The 22,305-nt window shown below is 38.6% G+C and overlaps 1 protein-coding gene across 5 annotated transcripts in view; it reads left to right on the top strand.

Moving 5' to 3' along the window:
- The window catches only part of PARG (poly(ADP-ribose) glycohydrolase), a 134,064-nt gene that overhangs the window by 101,261 nt on the left and 10,498 nt on the right, over positions 1-22,305 (top strand). For all 5 annotated transcript variants that reach the window (XR_009212849.1, XM_058436491.1, XM_058436489.1 and 2 more), the window contains 3 exons: positions 1,757-1,835; positions 3,330-3,438; positions 12,455-12,560. Coding sequence is in view for 4 of the 5 variants with exons in the window: in XM_058436491.1 (XP_058292474.1) it covers positions 1,757-1,835; positions 3,330-3,438; positions 12,455-12,560 (294 nt within the window). In the remaining variant the exon portion in view is untranslated. The remainder of the gene's footprint in view (positions 1-1,756; positions 1,836-3,329; positions 3,439-12,454; positions 12,561-22,305) is intronic.

Raw genomic sequence — 22,305 nt, 5'->3', positions numbered from 1 at the left:
TCCTGGTTCCATTTCTCTGGTTGAGCAATGACTGATACAAATCTATTGTAAGTAAACCTGCTATGAACATTGTTCTTTGCAGTTTTTGTGAGCACACATTTTTAGTATTTGTTTAGTAGATATCTAGGAATGGAAGTTCTAGGTCAAAGGATATGTGTATGTTTAATTTTATAAGGGATTGCCAAATTCTTTTCCAAAATTATTACACCAATTTATGTTCTACCAGCAATATATAATGAGATTTCCACTTGTTTTCCATCCTTGTCAACATTTAGTGTTGTCATTCTTTTTTATTCTTTTGTATTTTAGCCTCTCTTTTGAGTATATGGTGGTTTCTCACTGTGATTTTTTTATTTGCATTTCTCTGATGACTAATAATGTTGAGCAATATTTTATGTGGTTGTTAGCCAGTTGTATATCTTCCTGTGTGAAGTTTATATTCAGGTCTTCTGTCCATTTTTATAAATTGGGTTGTGTTTTTATAATAGACATGTAGGAGTTTGTCACGTATTCTGAACACAAGTCCTTTGTCAGATATTTGATTTGCAAATATTTTTCTTCCAGTCTTGTCTAAGCATTTTCCTGAAGGTGTTTTTTCATTGTTTGTTTGTTTGTTTGTTTGTTTTTGTTTTTGTTTTGAGATAGAGCCTTGCTCTGTCACCCAGGCTGGAGGGCAGTGGCATGATCTCAGTTCAATGCAACCTCCGCCTCCCCAGTCTCCATTTTTCCTTTTTTTTCTAGTGTCTTTTTTTTTTTTTTTTTTGTGAGATGGAGTCTTGCTCTGTGGCCTAGGCTGGAGTGAAGTGACACAATCTCCGCTCACTGCAACCTCTGCCTCCCGGGTTCAAGCGATTCTCCTGCCTCAGCCTCCTGAGTAGCTGGGATTACAGGCACATGCCACAATGCCCAGCTAATTTTTGTATTTTTATTAGAGACGGAGCTTCACCATGTTGGCCAGGCTGGTCTCGAATTTCTGACCTCAGGTGATCCACCAGCCTCGGCCTCCCAAAGTGCTAGGATTACAGGCGTGAGCCACTGCACCCGGCCAGTAGTGTCTTTTTTGTTGTTATATTTACTCCTAGGTATTTTATGGTTTTTGACATTATGGGTAATGGATTTTTAAAAAATGTTTATTTTCCCATTGTTTGTTGCCAGTATACAGACATACCCTTGATCTAAGTTTACTTATATGCTTTTTCTTTATTTTAATTTCCCCTTTCTTTTCTTTTCTTTTTTTTCTTTTGAGACTGAATCTCGCTCTGTCTCCCACGCTGGAGTGCAGTGGCACGCTCTCGGCTCACTGCAACCTCCGCCTCCCAGGTTCAAGCAGTTCTCCTGCCTCAGCCCCGCTAGTAGCTGGGATTAAAGGCGCACACCACCACACCTGGCTAATTTTTACATTTTTAGCAGAGGTGGGGTTTCACCATGTTTTCCAGGCTGGTCTCGAACTTCTGACTTCAGGTAATCCACCCATCTCTGGGATTACAGGCATGAGCCACTGAGCCTGGCCTCTCTCTTTAGTTCAATGATTCCTTAGGATTTGCTATGTAAACAATCATGTTATCTACAAATAGGGACAGTTTGACTTATTTTTTTTACATTCTTTATGCCTTTTTGTTTATTTTCTTGCCTTATTGCACTGGCTGGAGAGACCTTCAGTACAGTGCTAAACAGAAGTGATTCTTGCCATGTTATGATAGGTGGAATGTTTTTGCCATTAAGTGTGAAGTTAATAGTGACAGATTGTTTGTTTCAGGTACTGAGCAGTACAGTGAATACACAGGCTATGCTGAGACATATCGTTGGTCCCGGAGCCATGAAGATGGGAGTGAAAGGTGAGTCTGTTTCTGTCTTCAGTATTCCATGGCTAAAAGCAAAGGAATTTGGGCTTGAACCTCACACACTGTCATTCCGTCTACTTGTATTTCAACAAGTGAACTTAAAAAGAAAAAAGAAAAGAAATCAGCATTACAGGTTCATTGGTATTGAAAACACTATTACCATCTTCCTGTACCAAAGGGAAGAACAGAGAAGATAAAACCAAAAGTCTAAAGCAAAGACAAAGAGGGGCAGAATTCTCTACAGTTCTTTACCTCTGAGCTACAATCAGAAACCGTGGAGGTTAAATTCCATGTTTAAATCTCAGTAGAATAGGTTCTAATTAGAGCTTAAAGCCTTTGACCAACTTAATAAGTGATCTTTAATTTTTCTGTGAAATTAGGTAGAGGAAATCTGTGTTGCGACAGTTGACCTAATGCCGCAAACCAGTTGATGGCAGAACCTGCAGTGTGCTTTGCTGCTCCTGTCTCCTATTTCTTCTTGAAATATAGTCTTCTACTTTGACATTCTTACTTCTAGTTAACCAGAGATAAAATTTTGCAGAAATACTACCTGAAAGCTTGTGGGGTTTTTTGTTTTGTTTTGTTTTGTTTGTTATTTGATGAGAAAACCATTGTGGCAGAAAGAATCAGCTCTTGCCCACGTGCCACAGATTTATTCCTCGTAATGTCTCAAGTCCATCCTCTGCTTTCTTTCTCTTTATTTTGTTTAAAATATATGGTTGCAACAAACACCTATGTAGATGTTTATTCCTGATAATTATTTACAAACCAGCATGAAGATTTCTATTGTTGGTTTTCAGTTTGAAAAGTTGCTTGGCACAGCAATATATGCAGGTTCATAAAGAGATTAAATATTTGGGATTTTACATGTTTCCAAAATTATCATCTCAACCAGTCCTCTCTATTTCCACTGGCAACATGGTATTGTCTGCTTTGATGTCTTTGTTATTTTAAAAATAGTTTCTCACAGTCAGCAATTGAGCACAGTAGGTAGAATGCTGCACTGAATTATTTCACATTTTTGTAACACTTCTTAGGATTATTTCCTGGACAGTATATAGTGATGTTACAACCCCAGTGATTTAAAGCAGATCTCTCAAAGCAAAGGAGGAATGAGCTTTTTTCAGGATGCAAATTCCATGTCCTTAGTATTAGAGGAAAACAAAGAACTAGATTCCTTTTGTTTGCCCCCAAATCCTTTAACCTCTGAGACTTACTATAAATGATTTACCTGTTTACACTATGTCATTGTGTTGTCTCTGAGTAATTTTTCATTTTACTTTTTAATGCCTAACAGTGCACACTGTATATGCCTCAATCTAAAAATAAAAGGTGTTTCCTTTCCTTTCCTTTTGCTCAGACCTGCAGACACTGGTTTGTTTTTAATATTTTAACACAGCTAAAGTCTTGGCAACCTGACCACTGAGAGGATTTTATTTGAGCGACTACCTGTTCCTTATCTTTTCTCTCCTTTTCATCCTGTCCCAGGGACGACTGGCAGCGGCGCTGCACTGAGATCGTTGCCATCGATGCTCTTCACTTCAGACGCCACCTCGATCAGTTTGTGCCTGAGAAAATGAGACGCGAGCTGAACAAGGCCAGTAACCTTATTTCTTAGTTCATCTGGCAGCTGTCATCTATTTACTGCCATTTTATTAATGCTGAAATTAATGCTTTCTGGTAATTCTTGCAGTGTCAGTATGTCTGCCCACAGCTCTCCTGATTTAATGGCTCTGTCAGCTTGTACAAGATGTACTTTCCATTTTGTAATTGTTTGATTCGCAGCTAAGGTTGCCAGATAGGCTGTTGCTTAGTTTTAAACCCCACACATGCATTTATCTCATCAAGTACGTTAGCTGCTATGGAACATTATCATTATAAAACCATATAGAAACAAATGAGCTCTGAAAATTTTTTCTCAGACCTGCTTAATGACATTTTCTCTACAAAGTATGCTATCAGGGTTAAAACAGAAAAACTGAAAAAGCCAGGTCAAATGTTGTTCTATTTTAGGTAAGATTTATGATGGAATCTATTATTTTCTGTAATACTTAGTGCTGCCTACTATATTCATTTTTTTCTTTTTTATTACAGAAATATAAAAATGAGCCATACCTGTTGTTCAAATTTTCAGTATTGGCAACCATAATAAATAAACTCTGTTACACAATAGAGAGCTGATTCTGTTCTCCGGATTTTGGGCTTTCCCAAAACAGCAGAGATTTTCTTTAGTTCCTCAAATTATTCACTCAGCAGAGATTTTCTTTTTCTTCTTTTCTTTCTTTCTTTTTTTTTTTTTGAGATGGAGTTTCGCTTTTGTGGCCCAGGCTGGAGTGCAATGGCATGATCTTGGCTCACTGCAACCTCCGCCTCCCAGGTTCAAGCGATTCTCCTGCCTCAGCCTCCCAAGTAACTGAGATTACAAGCGCCCACCACCACGCCCAGCTAATTTTTGTATTTTTAGTAGAGATGGGGTTTCACCATGTTGGCCAGGCTGGTCTCAAACTCCTGACTTCAGGCGATCCTGCCCGCCACAGCCTCCCAAAGTGTTGGGATTACAGGCGTGAGCCACTGTGCCCAGCCTAGAGATTTTCTTTAGTTCCACAAATTATTCACACAGCCAAGAAGACTGACCCAATTCTGAAAATCATTCTTTCACTCCCATGAGTAGGATTTGGTTGTGAGATTATTAGGATAATGAGGCTTGTGGTTTTACATGGCTATACATGGTGTGCCAGTTCCTACACAGACTTCTGAGAATAATAACAGTGATCTAGACAGACTTTTACTACACTTACAACTTAGTAGATATTTTGAACATAATTAAGTACCTTATATCCTGATCTATTTGGGAGAATCTAATTTATTGTTGAACATGTTCTCGTATGTATAATTTTTTAAATTATTTTAATGTTTAGAGTTCTCAAATTTTATAAAATGTTTGAAGAATAATGTACTATTTTTTAAAGTTGAACTTACGTAACAGACATTATTTATTTAAAAATGAAAATAAAAAGTAATCCCTCAGAATAGCTATCCAGAAAGACTGGCCTTTGGTGTATTAACAGTTCTAAAGTTCTCTCCTACCTGACTCTGAAAGTCAGAGATTTGCCTGTACTGAAGATTTGTTTTCTTTTGTTTTTTGTTTTTTGTTTTTTGTTTTTTTTTGAAGCAGGATCTTTGTTGCCTAGGCTGGAGTGCAGTAGCATGCGCAATCACAGCTCACTGCAGACTCTCAACCTCTCTGGGCTCAGGTGATCCTCCCATCTCAGCCTCGTGAGTAGCTAGGAGTACAGGTGTGCACCACCACACCCGGCTGATTTTTCTTTTTTAGATACACTAGGTTTCACCATATTGCCCAGGCCAATTTCAAACTCCTGGGCTCAAGCGATCTCCTCCCCGTCGGCCTCCCAAAGTGCTGGGATTATAGGCATGAGCCACGACGCCCTGCCTGAAAAGTATCTTTTACTGGTAATTGGATACATTTTAAATGTAAGCCTATTTTCCCTGTCCCAAACTCTTGCCTTAAAGCAGTTGTCCCCAGTGCCATGATGTTTTTAGGATAGAGCATATAGAGTAGAATAAGATTTATCTTTAAATTTTCATGAGGTGCTACTTACCTAAACATGTATATGTGAATTTGTCACACAGTCAAGAGGACATTTATATAAGCAGTAGGTTGTTGGAGAGAAATATGGAAAAGGAAAGTAGAACCAAAATGTGTTTAGCCACGGTTAATACATTAATACAAACTGAAAGCTTCCCTATTTTATGAATGAACTCTATACTCCCACATATACTTTTCTATGAGAACTAGATCATTCGCTTTTAGAAGTTATCCTAAATTGTGATCTTTTAAGAAGGTAACTTTGGGCATAAGTCTTTTTTAAAATTGCCAGGTCCAGTTGATTCTCTCTGCACTTACTTGTGTATCACCAACCTTCAGTTTGCCCATCCTCAAAGACACCAGAAATTTAAAAGATGTATGTGAATAGGTTAAGTTAGTTGTAAATATTGGCAACATGGAAGAACATTTATTTATAGAATATAGAGTCTTAATGAGGGGCATTTTATACAAAGAATGAGTCTTTAAGTAACCAGGCAACAGGAGTTTTATTTCATTAGGAGTTGGTGGCAGTCAGTCACACCGCCTTATGGAAGTGTCTCAAAAATATTTTGTTAAATGACTTGACTGATAATTAAATAACTTTTTTTTTTTTTTGAGATGGAATTTCACTCTTGTTGCCCTGGCTGGAGTGCAATGGCACGGTCTCAGTTCACTGCAACCTCTGCCTCCCGGGTAGAAGTGATTCTCTTGCCTCAGCCTCCCAAGTAGCTGGGACCAGAGGCACACACCACCACGCCAGACTAATTTTTGTATTTTTAATGGAGATGGAGTTTCATCATGTTGGCCAGTTTTGTCTCCAACTCCTGACCTCAGGTGATCTGCCCATCTTGGCCTCCCAAAGTGCTGAGATTACAGGCGTGAGCCACCAGGCCTGGCTTAAATAACTTCTTAGACAGTGTTAATTTAGGTTTTTGAGGTAAATATTTTAGAAGTTACATAAGTACATTATCTTAAATCACTCAATATGTCACAAAATGTTATATATTTCCTAAATATTCTTCAGGTGCTCAATAAAGCCTAGTAAGTTGAGTGTCAAATCAAGTTTGGGACAGATGAAGCCATATGAAGCAGATGGGTTAATTTTTAATGTATAGCGATGCAGTTCTACATTCATTTTCAACCTGCTATTATTCATGTCAATATGCAATAAAGTCTAATTTATAATTCATAAAAGATTCTTTTCAGTCAAATGCAGGTGAAATTTTTTTTTCAACTTATACAGATAACAATAGTAAAAGTAATTCTTGCCATTAAATGATTGCTTACTCTCTATGAGGCATTCTACTTAGTGCTTTAAATGCAGTGTCTGATTTAGTCCTAACCACTCAGGGAGGCATAACTATTTTTCTTGTCTCTAATTTAGAGACAGTTCACTTCTTAGGAAGTTGAGTAATTTGTCGCAGGCCAGGTCACATAGCTGGCCACTGACCAAACCAGGGCTCAAATCCAGGCTCCCCAGACTTCAAATCTTTTTTTTTTTTTTTTTTTTTTTTTAGACGGAGTTTCACTCTTGTTGCCCAGGCTGGAGTGCAATGGCACGATCTCAGCTCATTGTAACCTCCACCTCCTGGGTTCAAGTGATTCTCCTGCCTCAGCCTCCCGAGTAGCTGGGATTACAGGCATGTACCACCACACCCGGCTATTTTTGTATTTTTAATAGAGACAGGGTTTCTCCATGTTGGTCAGGCTCATCTCGAACTCCCAACCTCAGTTGATCCATGTGCTTCGGGCTCCCAAAGTGCTGGGATTACAGGTGTGAGACACTGTGCCCAGCCAAATTATTTTTAAAAATGTAAATCCTCCACATAGGGACTACTATAACTAGGTCTGACCTTCTAGACTTTTTGTGGTTCAAACTTAAATCATTGAGAATATTTCTGCTTTTGGAATAGTCTCCTACATGCTTATGCCTGAATCACTCTTCTTTTGTGATCATAAATTTCTGCTATGAGCAAGTTACCTGTTAAATGCTTTTCTCAATATGCTTTTCTGTTTGATATAGTTTTTCAAGAGCCTATCAACACATGGACTAACTTTGAGAAAGCACCTAGTTCAGGGCCTGGCACATGGGAAGGCATCTGATAAATGTGTGTTCTTTTATTCACTGATATATTCCAAAAAATGTGTTCTTTTAGCAAAGAATTAGTTTTTTAATTCTTTCACTGAAAAAGGAAAAAGCAGTAAATGATTTTGTTAAATGTCATTGGCAACTTAATCAGAAACTAATCCAAACAACTTTAGGCCTTCTAAATTAAAGCATTTGTCCCTTACTAGTTACATTTACCTATTAAAATTGACTTAAGAATTTTGGTTATGAGCAGCAGGAATCTCACATAAACTGACAGCACAACTTGAAGACAATGTTTAATATTTTATATCTCTTGTTTTGCAAACTTTTAGAGCAGAAGTCTGTGTTAAATCACTTTAGAGATGACTTGCACAATTCTACTTTTGTGTGTGTGTGTGTGTGTGTGTGTCTGTGTCTGTGTGTGTGTATGCATGCCGGAGAGAAAGGAGGAAAAGAAAAAAAAACCCACATTTTTCTAAGCGAAAAAGCAGTAAGACTGGTTTTCACCGTCAGAATTCAGTATGGATCTCTGACCTCTGGGGACCTGTTTGCTACTTTTAAGCATTACTCACCAGTTAATAATTGAAAAGCCAATCCTACAAAGTGCTTTCCAGGCCTCTGGAAAAGGTCTGCTCCATCCAGGCTCCACTGGTCTTATTGGACCCACATCGTGACCTGCAAGTAGAGTTGGTTTTTAAAGGAGGGAACCAGTCTCCTTTCATCTAACTGATACTGTGAAGCAATGTTTAATCCTGTGAGAGATCAGCTGGGTGTCATTCTAAAGGAGAATTATCTTAGGATTAGAAAGATTTATGACTTCAGCTTGTAAAAGTGGCAAATAGCGCTGCAAGAGAAGAAAGAAATCACTTGTGAAAAGTTGTATTTGCCATGTTAGGTAGGATTTTAGGTAGGATTAAGTAATGAATATGTTTTGTGGAGCTTTCTGAATCTGAAATTGAACAAGGTGGAGAGATAGAAATCATCCCTATTTACCTTTTTAAAAATTGATCTGTTTATTGATGTTTTTGTTATTATTCACCATCATATTTGGAATAGGACTGTTACTAAACCAAAGCCTGAAAACAAAACCAGTCAAATTTGCTGCTGATATTCCTAAGAAGTTCAGCGTCTGAGCACTTACAATCTTTTCATAAAATAGGTGTCACTTTACTTTTCAAGAATGTTCAAAATGTATCATTTGTAGTGGATTTTCCCTTAAGTTTCCCAACATATAGAATCAGAATAACAAATACATAACCCAATCTTGGATTTTATACATCAGGAAACTAAGATCTACATACTTCTTTGATTTTATATTGCATTTTAGAATAGCAAAAACAATGTATTAATGTTATAATTATTTTAGGGATAAAGTCTAATCTCAGCTACTCGGGAGGCTGAGGCAGGAGAATTGCTTGAACCCGGGAGGTGGAGGTTGCAGTGAGCTGGAGGTTGCAGTGAGCTGGAATCACACCACTGCACCCAGCCTGGGCTAAAAAGAAGAAGAAAAAAAAAAAGTCATAAGAAATCACAGAATACTAAAAACCTCAGAAAATCAGTATCAATATCCACTATGTATTAAGTTAAAGAAGTATAGTAGATTGATTTCATATAAATGAGTAACTCTTTAGGAACAATAATTATTAAATTATTCTAGCAAGTAGAATAATGTATTTACATGATAATGAAAGACATCTTTTAAGTAAAATCATGTATCACTTAAAGATGGAGATATGTTCTGTGAAGTAGTCACTGTGCATATGTCACAGAGTGTACTTACACAACCTAAGTGATATAGCCTGCTACTCACCTAGGCTAGATGGTATGGCCTATTGCTCCTAGACTGCAAACCAGTCGAGTATGTTACTGTACCGAATACTATAGGCAGTTGTGACGCAACGGTGGGTATTTGTGTCTTAAACATAGGACAGGTACTATGAAAATATGGTATTATAATCTTATGGGACCATCGTCGTGTTTGTGCTTCGTTGTTGAGTGCAACATCACTATGCAGCACGTAACTATCTGCTTGGGCCTTCTAAAATTGATATTGAAGCCAAAGATCTTACTTAAGTGTAAAATCTTATACATCAGTTTGTGCCAGACTATTCCCCTGGATACCATTTCTTTCCTGGGCCTCATTTTGGGCCTATAGACTTTTATACCAGTTTTGTTTGGTCTCTTTTCCGTTTTCTTTCCTTCTTCCTACATCTTTTTCATTACCATTTCCTGGTTGGTCTCTAGTTTTTAACTCTATGTACTAATATTTTCATCTTTTTTCTCAATACACCCCTTTGCAACCTTCAGGACTCCCAAATTACCTTTATGTTCGCTGTCTTCTTCCCTTCCCATCAAAACTCATTCCAAGAGAGAGTTGTTCATTGGTATCTTCTGCTTACTATCCTGAGGTCTCAGTGCTTCCTTTTTCTTTTCCCCCTTCTGAGTTGTTTATTAGTAAAAATAAATTGCTCTGTCATTGCAGACTGTCAGGGCAGGGTATGGCTAGAGTTCAAACTGGCTTTCTTTTACTCTCACAGCTCTCTGATCAGTCTTCTCAAGTACTCTTGCTCTGGGTGGGGGAAAAACAAACGCATTTGCCAATATAGAGCTCTTAAGAACTCCTAGTGCCTTTCTCTATGGAGTGAGAACTTGGCAACTCTTTTGAGGTCTCTATCCTTATCTCATCTTTGTTTCTATACCAAAGGAGTTCAATTCCTACTCAAAAGGAAAGGTCCCCTGATTCAAGGCTCTGCCCTGGTCTCCAGCACTTAAGGCATCCTTCTTCCTAGACAAGGGAGAAGCCTGGGCTGACCTTCCAAAGAGGGCTCAGGGCAGCATGCTACTGTCTTATTTCTGACCTTACAAATGCTTGCTTCTTAACAGAATAAAATAATTTTGTATTTAATCATTACAACCAGTTATTCTAATTTCTATGTAATTTTATCATTTAATTTTTATCTGATCAATATTTTTTGGTGGCGGGGTGGGGGATAGAGTTCACTGTCACCCAGGCTGGAGTGCAGTGGCGCCATCATGGCTCACTGCAGCCTAGACCTCCTGGGCTCAAGCAGTCCTCCCACCTCAGCCTCCCAAGTAGATGACACCACAGGTCTTGCCATATTGCCCAGGCTGATCTCAAACTCCAGAGCTCAAGTGATCCTCCCACTTCAGCCTCCCAAAGTGCTGGGGTTATAGCCATGAGCTTTTAAAGATTTGATCTAAACACTGAATGAGGTTTATTTTGAGTTTCATGGTTTGTTTTGATGGCCATTTTTCAAGATAGATAATTTTCCAGGAAAATTGGATAATATTTTATACTAGATTTTGCTTCTAATAATTTAAGTGTTTCAAATTCTCAATCATTAGGCCTTAGTTTCACTAAGCTATTTTTGCACATTGAAGTAAAGTTAACCCAGTTATTTAGAGACAGCAGTAAGAAAGAAACTAAAACCATCCTGATAGAATAAAACAGAGAAATGAACTAGGAATCTGAGGAAGCTTTCTTCTCTCTAGGCATGTTAGAAAATTCTGACATGAAACAAAGCGGCAAAGTTATGTTTATTCTTCCAGAGGGTTTGTTTTTTCCCTTGTTCGTTAATGACACAGACTATCTTTCAAGAGCCTATTCAAAACAAATGGAGCTCTCAAATTTTTTTGACCTGAAAGAGATTTTCAGAAGCTCCATGCATCTGACTATGCAGGTAATTTGTGAGCGCTTGTGTAAGCGCTATACCACAGTGTTGAATAATGATCTGGTACCAACTTATAATTAATATCTGTCAGGATTTACAGTCTAGGAGGGTATGGAAGGAATAGCCTTGTTAATCCATCGAGACAGTCTGTAAAATAAATTTTTATACCTTTGTGGAAACTTCAAAGAACAATTTACTATATTTCTATGTGTGGGTTTCATAGAAGCATCTTTCTTTATCCTTGGGTTTTCTCTGGGAACATTTGTCAAGATCATTCTTTTAATTGTATTTGCTATTATATGTAAGCTATATTTTAGGCTTCATTTGGAACTTGAGAACCCAGGGAAGTTTTGCTTTGCCGCTGTATTAAACCTGTTACAGTCTCATCACTTCAGAAAATAAGAATTTAGAAAGAAGGCAGAAAGACCAACTAGCTGACAGCAAAGAGGTGGAAATCAGGAACTCTGGGATCTTACACAATGGTCTTCTCATATAGAAAATGAGCTGTTCATTTAATTAATACTTAGCCAGCATCCTCAGAATATATTGTACTTTTCTCAGATTACTGGCAAATTTTTAAATATTCTAGCTTAAAACAGAGCTGTGAAACTAGAGAATCTTAGAGCCAAAAGGCATCTTAAAGGTTATTTCTTAACCAGGTGTAGGAATTCCTTCTATAGATAGTTCCTTGCTCTTTGTTAAGCATTTCAGTAGCAGGAAGCACATTTATTAATCTAGTCTCCATAACTCAGAGAGAGAATGCTGAGGAGGCATAATAGTGACCCTTTTCCTGATGAAAAAAATAGTGATTAAAGCCTTCAAAGAAAAAGAAAACTGTTCTAACAAGTCGCTTTCCTGGTGGTTTTTCCTAGTAGTTTATAATTGGGATCCTGTTAGTTCTTGAAATATCTCTGCCATTTTCATTTCTGTTTGTTTGAAGTGGAAAAATAAATTGGGACCTGTATTAGTTTAAGGGATTTTATTTGCTTAGCATTCAAACAAATAAATATTAAAATTTATCATTTCTTAGTCTCTTCCTTGCATAATCCCAGGTTTTTCTCTCCCTCCCTCCCTCTTTGTTTTTCCCTCTATTTTGGCCCCTATGGAAAAAAAAAATGAGAAATTGAACATAAGCTTGATAATGGACACTGATCCTAGTACATCAGTCAGAAACACTGTTAGTGTCTAGGCACTCACAGGCTTTGATAATTCTTTTATCCTGCAGGCTTACTGTGGATTTCTCCGTCCTGGAGTTTCTTCAGAGAATCTTTCTGCAGTGGCCACAGGAAACTGGGGCTGTGGTGCCTTTGGGGGTGATGCCAGGTTAAAAGGTAAGTTGTTGTAGAGAAGGATAAAAGCATTCTGCCCACACACAAAAAAAGTTAGTCCTTCAAGCCAGATTTCTCATGTCCTGTCATGAAACCACAAAAATCTAAGAGAAAAGGAAAAGGAATATTTAACACTATTTTCTTTTTTCCTATTATGTTTGAAGGAATTCTTATTTCATTTACCATTTTCCTTCAGAGGTTGCTTATCACTTTGATCCCCCAGACACAGTATTTTGTTGAATATTGAAAGGTTGGCTGGAGGAAAAGAGCATATAATGACTGCGAAGTTTCAAACCTGAGCTTGCACTTTCCTCCACTGGAGTGATTTTTATGGACAGTTATTTCACTGACTCATTCATCCACCAAATTTAATAGCACCTCTGCCACTTTCTAGGCACAGTGGTAGGCTCTGAGATACAAAGATGGAGAAGATGTGATGCCTGCTTTGGAATTCACAGTCCAGCATATGAGAGAGAGGCAGTATGAGACTGATGCAGTACATGGGAATGAGTGCTGTAGTAGAGGCCCACGGGGCTGTGGGAGCACAGCCTGGGAGAGCTGCATGAATGGCACAGACAGGAGGCATCTGGATGTCCAAGAAGCAGAAACATTTCTTACGTGTTATTGTTTGTGGTAGGAAATTCACAAAACCCGATCAACAAAGCTATTGGCCATTTACTACATTGACATTTTTTCAAAGTATCAGTTATAGAAAATAATACTATATCATTACTTAGGATGATTACTTTTCCATTTCATCCCAACTGGTCTGACACCACCTGGGTGTACTGCATTGCAAATCTGACACTGACTACCTGGAGTAATCGCAGATCTCGCCTATTAAGGACAGGGTCCACAAGACTGCCCCCACTTCAGACTCCATCCACAAGTTTCAGGGGGATCTCCAGGCCACTCACATTTCTGTCCAGCTGGTTACTATTCTAGGAGGTTCCCACGTCCCCACCTCAGGTTCCATAATTCACTAGAATGACTCACAGAACTCAGAAAAAAGTCCTGTCCTTACCACTGCAGTTTTATTATAAAGGAGACACATAAAGCGAAGCCTAGAAGGGAAAGCAGAGCTTCTACAACCCTTAGTGTCAGGTCACCCCACTCTTCTGGCACATCAGTGTGTACACCAGTCAGGAGGCTGCACTGACCTTTGGTGACCAAAGATTTCATTGAAGTCTCATTCTGTAGGCATGATTGATTAAATCATTGGCCACATGATTGAGCTTGGTCTCTGCCCTCCCCTGACTCCCCAGTGTGCAATCTGAATCGCCTCATTAGCAGAACAAAGGCACCAGCACTCAGGAAATTCCTAGGGTGTTTGAAGCTTCTACCAGGAACCCAAGATGGCATGCCAGAAAAATTCTTTGTTATACCACAGTTACAAAGTAACAAGCAATAAAGCAGACATAAAACAGCCAGCTGGCCTTAATAGCCGAACTATGTTTAGATAAAATTCATCTCTTTGAGAATACTTGAGTCTGTCATAATGTAACTGCCTTTCCCCTCATCAGTAAAATGCTTCTTAATATTTTATAAAAATGACACGTTTACTATTTTTTTTTAATCTAGAAAAATACCATGAAGTATATAAATCACTAGAATTCACTGTCAGCATTTGGTGGCCATCCTTCAGGTCATCTCAGTAGCAATCTATGTAACTGTTGATGAAGTGACACCCTCTATTTTATTCTCCAGCCTCTTCCTTTTAGAAAGTCTGCAGTCTCATGGATAGTTTTCAACTATCCATCTAACAAATGTAGATCTACTGAGTACTCAGCATTCGTTAGTGGCTACACAGTATTCTGTTGTATGCACATATGTACCATAATTTATTTCACAGATTCTCCATTCACAGTTTATTTCTTTTCATTATATTATAAGCAGTACTACAGTGTGTAGTACAATTATATATATTATGTGTAATTATCTTCTTAAGGTAAATTCCTAGAGGTGAGATTAATGACTCAAAGAATATGTATACTTCATTTTGATCCTTGTAGATTTCACTCTGAAAGGTGATATCAATTCACATTGTCTTCCTCACATGAACAGCATCACCAAGACAGGACTTTGTTACTCTTTTTCATTTCTCTGAGGCTCAACAGTTTTCATGTTTACTGGCCATTTGTTTGTTTTGTGAATTGCTTTTTCATGCCTTCTGCCCATTCATCTCTTTGGGAGTAGTTTGATTTTATCACTGGCTAGTAATAACTCTTTGTATATTAAAACATATTAATTGTTTAACTGTTACATGTTATAAACATTTTTCTGCTTCTTCATTTATTTCAACCAATTAGGCTGAAGTTACTGAGTTAGCTTTTATGTGTTCACATTTTTGTGGTGTACTTATAAAGATCTTTCCTGTCCCTTTATGCGAAAGACTTTCACCTACATTTTCTTCAAATTCAAAGACAAAAACTGCATGGTGCTATTTTCAGTGTTTGAGGAAACCTATTTTTCACTCTGGGGTTATTGATCTTACGACAGACACTTTTTTCCTGTCTTTCTCTTAAGTAAAATGAATGACTAGATTCAAGTCATCAATCCAGAAGCTAGGTCTGCTGTAAGCCACGGTCATTTGTGATAGACAGTTTGGAAAACTTTATAAATGTGTTCACTTCTTTTCCTTTTTTCTTTTTTTCTGGCTTAAAAGCCTTTCAGACTGCAGCTGTGCTTGCTCTGGTGACTATCAAGCATAGTAGTCTAAGATTTCCATTATATAATTCATTTCCTCTACTATTGAGATTTAAATTTTGGAGTAACTGTGACATTTCCCTATTTAGAACGAGTCATAATGTCCTTCAGTGGGGAATTGGTTACTAAACTATGATGCTAAAAAAAAAGAAATTATGGTACATTTATGCAATAAAATATTATGCATCCTTTAAAAACCATTATAGAAATGTATCTGCTGACAGGGAAGGATGGTTTTGGAATATTGACAAATGGGAGAAATACACAATGTATGCCATATAAACCATTTTAAAATTAAATCATGAATATAAAATATCACACACAAATTTGAGGTTCTCTATGTTTATCTGTTTATGCGCCAAGATTAACTATGGTTGTTCTCTAGTGGGTGATACTCTTTTTGTTTTGTTTTGTTGGGGTTTTTTCATTTTTTATTTTTAGTAGAGGTGGGGTTTCACTATGTTGCCCAGGCTGGTGTTGTGATTACACTTGTGAGCCACCACACTTGGTCAGTGATGTTTTATACTTTATTTTTAATCTGCATCTTTTTTATTGTGAGCATATATTGTTTTTGTAACAAAAAAATCTTATAAAAAATGTTCATGGTGGGTAACATGGGCAGGTATAAATCCTTAAACTGGTATTTCTTTAATTATTAATAGAAATAAGGGTAAGCTGAGCATGATGGTATGCGCCTATAGTCCCAGCTACTTGTGAGGCTGAGGTGGGAGGAATGTTTGAGCCCTGAAGTTCAAGGTCAGCCTGGGCAACATAGTAAGACCACATCTCTTACAAAAAAAGAAAATTACAAAAGAAAGAAGGCAAGATTTTTTTTTTTTTTTTTTGAGATGGAGTCTTGCACTGTTGCCTGGGCTGGAATGCAGTGGCACTATCTTGGCTCACTGCAACCTCCACCTCCTGGGTTCAAGCAATTCTCCTGCCTCAGCCTCCCAAGTAGCTGGGATTACAGGTGCCTGCCACCACGCCCAGCTAATTTTTTGTATTTTTAGCAGAGACAGGGTTTCACCATGTTGGCCAAGCTGGTCTTGAACTCCTGACCTCATGATTCACCTGCCTCAGCTTCCAAAGTGCTGGGATTACAGGCATGAGCCACTGTGCCCGGCCGGCAAAATATTTTTAACATGCTTGTTACTTTTTTTTTTTAATTTTATTATTATTATACTTTAAGTTTTAGGGTACATGTGCACAACGTGCAGGTTTGTTACATATGTATACATGTGCCATGTTGGGGTGCCGCACACATTAACTCGTCATTTAGCATTAGGTATATCTCCTAATGCTCTCCTTCCCTCCTCCCCCGACCCCATAACAGTCCCCGGAGTGTGATGTTCCCCTTCCCGTGTCCATGAGTTCTCATTGTTCAATTCCCACCTATGAGTGAGAACATGCGGTGTTTGGTTTTTTGTCCTTGCGATAGTTTACTGAGAATGATGTTTTCCAGTTTCATCCATGTCCCTACAAAGGAAATGAACTCATCATTTTTTATGACTGCATAGTATTCCATGGTGTATATGTGCCACATTTTCTTAATCCAGTCTATCATTGTTGGACATTTGGGTTGGTTCCAAGTCTTTGCTATTGTGAATAGTGCCGCAATAAACATACGTGTGCATGTGTCTTTATAGCAGCATGATTTATAGTCCTTTGGGTATATATCCAGTAATGGGATGGCTGGGTCAAATGGTATTTCTAATTCTAGATCCCTGAGGAATCGCCACACTGACTTCCACAATGGTTGAACTAGTTTACAGTCCCACCAACAGTGTAAAAGTGTTCCTATTTCTCCACATCCTCTCCAGCACCTGTTGTTTCCTGACTTTATAATGATCGCCATTCTAACTGATGTGAGATGGCATCTCATTGTGGTTTTGATTTGCATTTCTCTGATGGCCAGTGATGATGAACATTTTTTTACGTGTTTTTTGGCTGCATAAATGTCGTCTTTTGAGAAGTGTCTGTTCATATCCTTCGCCCACTTTTTGATGGGGTTGTTTGTTTTTTTCTTGTAAATTTGTTTGAGTTCTTTGTAGATTCTGGATATTAGCCCTTTGTCAGATGAGTAGGTTGCGAAAATTTTCTCCCATTCTGTAGGTTGCCTGTTCACTCTGATGGTAGTTTCTTTTGCTGTGCAGAAGCTCTTTAGTTTAATTAGATCCCATTTGTCAGTTTTGGCTTTTGTTGCCATTGCTTTTGGTGTTTTAGACATGGAGTCCTTGCCCATGCCTATGTTCTGAATGGTATTGCCTAGATTTTCTTCTAGGGTTTTTATGGTTTTAGGTCTAACATTTAAGTCTTTAATCCATCTTGAATTAATTTTTGTATAAGGTGTAAGGAAGGGATCCAGCTTCAGCTTTCTACATATGGCTAGCCAGTTTTCCCAGCACCATTTATTAAACAGGGAATCCTTTCCCCATTTCTTGTTTTTGTCAGGTTTGTCAAAAATCAGATAGTTGTAGATATGCAGCATTATTTCTGATGGCTCTGTTCTGTTCTATTGGTCTATATCTCTGTTTTGGTACCAGTACCATGCTGTTTTGGTTAGTGTAGCCTTGTAGTATAGTTTGAAGTCAGGTAGCGTGATGCCTCCAGCTTTGTTCTTTTGGCTTAGGATTGACTTGGCGATGCGGGCTCTTTTTTGGTTCCATATGAACTTTAAAGTAGTTTTTTCCAATTCTGTGAAGAAAGTCATTGGTAGGTTGATGGGGATGACATTGAATCTATAAATTACCTTGGGCAGTATGGCCATTTTCACTATATTGATTCTTCCTACCCATGAGCATGGAATGTTCTTCCATTTGTTTGTATCCTCTTTTATTTCATTGAGCAGTGGTTTGTAGTTCTCCTTGAAGAGGTCCTTCACGTCCCTTCTAAGTTGGATTCCTAGGTATTTTATTCTCTTTGAAGCAATTGTGAATGGGAGTTCACTCATGATTTGGCTCTCTGTTTGTCTCTTATTGGTGTATAAGAATGCTTGTGATTTTTGTACATTGATTTTGTATCCTGAGACTTTGCTGAAGTTGCTTATCAGCTTAAGGAGATTTGGGGCTGAGACAATGGGGTTTTCTAGATATACAATCATGTCATCTGCAAACAGGGACAATTTGACTTCCTCTTTTCCTAATTGAATACCCTTTATTTCCTTCTCCTGCCTGATTGTCCTGGCCAGAACTTCCAACACTATGTTGAATAGGAGTGGTGAGAGGGGGCATCCCTGTCTTGTGCCAGTTTTCAAAGGGAATGCTTCCAGTTTTTGCCCATTCAGTATGATACTGGCTGTGGGTTTGTCATAGATAGCTCTTATTATTTTGAGATATGACCAATCAATACCAAATTTATGGAGAGTTTTTAGCATGAAGTGTTGTTGAATATTGTCAAAGGCCTTTTCTGCATCTATTGAGATGATCATGTGTTTTTTGTCTTTGGTTCTGTTTATATGCTGGATTACATTTATTGATTTGTGTATGTTGAACCAACCTTGCATCCCAGGGATGAAGCCCACTTGATCATGGTGGATAAGCTTTTTGATGTGCTGCTGGATTCGATTTGCCAGTATTTTATTGAGGATTTTTGCATCGATGTTCATCAAGGATATTGGTCTAAAATTCTCTTTTTTCATTGTGTCTTTGCCAGGCTTTGGTATCAGGATGATGCTGGCCTCATGAAATGAGTTAGGGAGGATTCCCTCTTTTCTATTGATTGGAATAGTTTCAGAAGGAACGGTACCAGCTCCTTCTTTTACCTCTGGTAGAATTCAGCTGTGAATCCATCTGATCCTGGACTTTTTTTGGTTGGTAAGCTATTATTTATTGCCTCAAATTCAGAGCCTGTTATTGGTCTATTCAGAGATTCAACTTCTTCCTGGTTTAGTCTTGGGAGGATGTATGTGTCAAGGAATTTATCCATTTCTTCTAGATTTTCTAGTTTATTTGCGTAGAGGTGTTTATAGTATTCTCTGATGGTAGTTTGTATTTCTGTGGGATCACTGGTGATATCCCCTTTATCATTTTTTATTGCATCTATTTGATTCTTCTCTCTTTTCTTCTTTATTAGTCTTGCTAGTGGTCTATCAATTTTGTTGATCTTTTCAAAAAACCAGCTCCTGGATTCATTAATTTTTTGAAGGGTTTTTTGTGTCTCTGTTTCCTTCAGTTGTGCTCTGATCTTAGTTATTTCTAGCCTTCTGCTAGCTTTTGAATGTGTTTGCTCTTGCTTTTCTAGTTCTTTTAATTGTGATGTTAGGGTGTCAATTTTAGATCTTTCCTGCTTTCTCTTGTGGGCATTTAGTGCTATAAATTTCCCTCTACACAGGGAAATTGAATGTGTCCCAGAGATTCTAGTATGTTGTGTCTTTGTTCTTGTTGGTTTCAAAGAACATCTTTATTTCTGCCTTCATTTCATTATTTACCCAGTAGTCATTCAGGAGCAGGTTGTTCAGTTTCCATGTAGTTGAGCAGTTTTGAGTGAGTTTCTTAATCCTGAGTTCTAGTTTGATTGCACTGTGGTCTGAGAGACAGTTTGTTATAATTTCTGTTCTTTTACATTTGCTGAGGGGTGCTTTACTTCCAACTATGTGGTCAATTTTGGAGTAGGTGTGGTGTGGTGCTGAAAAGAATGTATATTCTGTTGATTTGGGGTGGAGAGTTCTGTAGATGTCTGTTAGGTCCATTTGGTGCAGAGCTGAGTTCAATTCCTGGGTATCCTTGTTAACTTTCTGTCTCGTTGATCTGTCTAATGTTGACAGTGAGATGTTAAAGTCTCCCATTATTATTGTGTGGGAGTCTAAGTGTCTTTGTAGGTCACTAAGGACTTGCTTTACGAATCTGGGTGCTCCTGTATTGGGTGCATATATATTTAGGATAGTTAGCTCTTCTTGCTGAATTGATCCCTTTACCATTATGTAATGGCCTTCTTTGTCTCTTTTGATCTTTGTTGGTTTAAAGTCTGTTTTATCCGAGACTAGGATTGCAACCCCTGCCTTTTTTTGTTTTCCATTTGCTTGGTAGATCTTCCTCCATCCCTTTATTTTGAGTCTATGTGTGTCCCTGCACGTGAGATGGGTTTCCTGAATACAGCACACTGATGGGTCTTGACTCTTTACCCAATTTGCCAATCTGTGTCTTTTAATTGGAGCATTTAGTCCATTTACATTTAAAGTTAATATTGTTATGTGTGAATTTGATCCTGTCATTATGATGTTAGCTGGTTATTTTGCTCGTTAGTTGATGCAGTTTCTTCCTAGCCTTGATGGTCTTTACAATGTGGCATGTTTTTGCAGTGGCTGGTACCGGTTGTTCCATGTTTAGTGCTTCCTTCAGGAGCTCTTGTAGGGCAGGCCTGGTGGTGACAAAATCTCTCAGCATTTGCTTGTCTGTAAAGGATTTTATTTCTCCTTCACTTATGAAGCTTAGTTTGGCTGGATATGAAATTCTGGGTTGAAAATTCTTTTCTTTAAGAATGTTGAATATTGGTCCCCACTCTCTTCTGGCTTGTAGAGTTTCTGCTGAGAGATCTGCTGTTAGTCTGATGGGCTTCCCTTTGTGGGTAACCTGAGCTTTCTCTTTGGCTGCCCTTAACGTTTTTTCCTGTATTTCAACTTTGGTGAATCTGACAATTATGTGTCTTGGAGTTGCTCTTCTCGAGGAGTATCTTTGTGGAGTTCTCTGTATTTCCTGAATCTGAATGTTGGCCTGCCTTGCTAGATTGGGGAAGTTCTCCTGGATAATACCCTGCAGTGTGTTTTCCAACTTGGTTCCATTCTCCCTGTCACTTTCAGGTACACCAATCAGACATAGATTTGGTCTTTTCACATAGTCCCATATTTCTTGGAGGCTTTGTTCGTTTCTTTTTATTCTTTTTTCTCTAAACTTCTCGCTTCATTTCATTCATTTCGTCTTCCATCACTGATACCCTTTCTTCCAGTTGATCGCATCGGCTCCTGAGGCTTCTGCATTCGTCACGTAGCTCTCGTGCCTTGGTTTTCAGCTCCATCAGGTCGTTTAACGACTTCTCTCCAATGGTTATTCTAGTTATCCATTCCTCTAATTTTTTTTCAAAGCTTTTAAATTCTTTGCCATTGGTTCGAATTTCCTCCTGTAGCTCGGAGTAGTTTGATCGTCTGAAGCCTTCTTCTCTCAACTCATCAAAGTCATTCTCCATCCAGCTTTGTTCTGTTGCTGGTGAGGAGCTGTGTTCCTTTGGAGGAGGAGAGGCACTCTGATTTTTAGAGTTTCCAGTTTTTCTGCTCTTTTTTTTCCCCATCTTTGTGGTTTTATCTTCCTTTGGTCTTTGATAATGGTGACATACAGATGGGTTTTTGGTGTGGATGTCCTTTCTGTTTGTTAATTTTCCTTCTAACAGACAGGACCCTCAGCTGCAGGTCTGTTGGAGTTTGCTGGAGGTCCACTCCAGACCCTGTTTGCCTGGGTATCAGAACAGCAGATTTTGGTGAACCTCAAATGCTGCTGCCTGATCGTTCCTCCGGAAGTTTTGTCTCAGAGGAGTACCCGGCCGTGTGAGGTGTCAGTCCGCCCCTACTGGGGGTTGCCTCCCAGTTAGGCTACTCGGGGGTCAGGGACCCTCTTGAGGAGGCAGTCTGCCCCTTCTCAGATCTCAAGCTGCGTGCTGGGAGAACCACTACTCTCTTCAAAGCTCAGTTGGAAATGCAGAAATCACCTGTCTTCTGCGTTGCTCACGCTGGGAGCTGTAGACCGGAGCTGTTCCTATTCAGCCATCTTAGCTCCTCCCCCCATGCTTGTTACTTAATTGCACATGAGTTTTGTGTTTTACCACAATTTAGTTGTTTGTTTTACAGGGTCTCATTGTGTCACCCAGGCTAGAGTGCAATGGCGTGATCATAGCTCACTGCAGCTTCGACCTCCTGGGCTCAAGGGATCCTCCTGTTTCAGCCTCCCAAGTAGCTGGGACTGCAGGCATGTGCTACCATCCCCAGCCTCACAATTAGTTTTGAACTGCTTTAATTGTACATTACTTTGACAACTATTAAGAGAATATTTTTAATATA

This window comes from Hylobates moloch, unplaced genomic scaffold, assembly GCF_009828535.3.
Source record: "Hylobates moloch isolate HMO894 unplaced genomic scaffold, HMol_V3 SCAFFOLD_3, whole genome shotgun sequence".
Taxonomy (NCBI): domain Eukaryota; kingdom Metazoa; phylum Chordata; class Mammalia; order Primates; family Hylobatidae; genus Hylobates; species Hylobates moloch.
The sequence above is the reverse complement of the archived record's forward strand: the minus strand, read 5'-3'. Positions and strand labels throughout refer to the sequence as shown.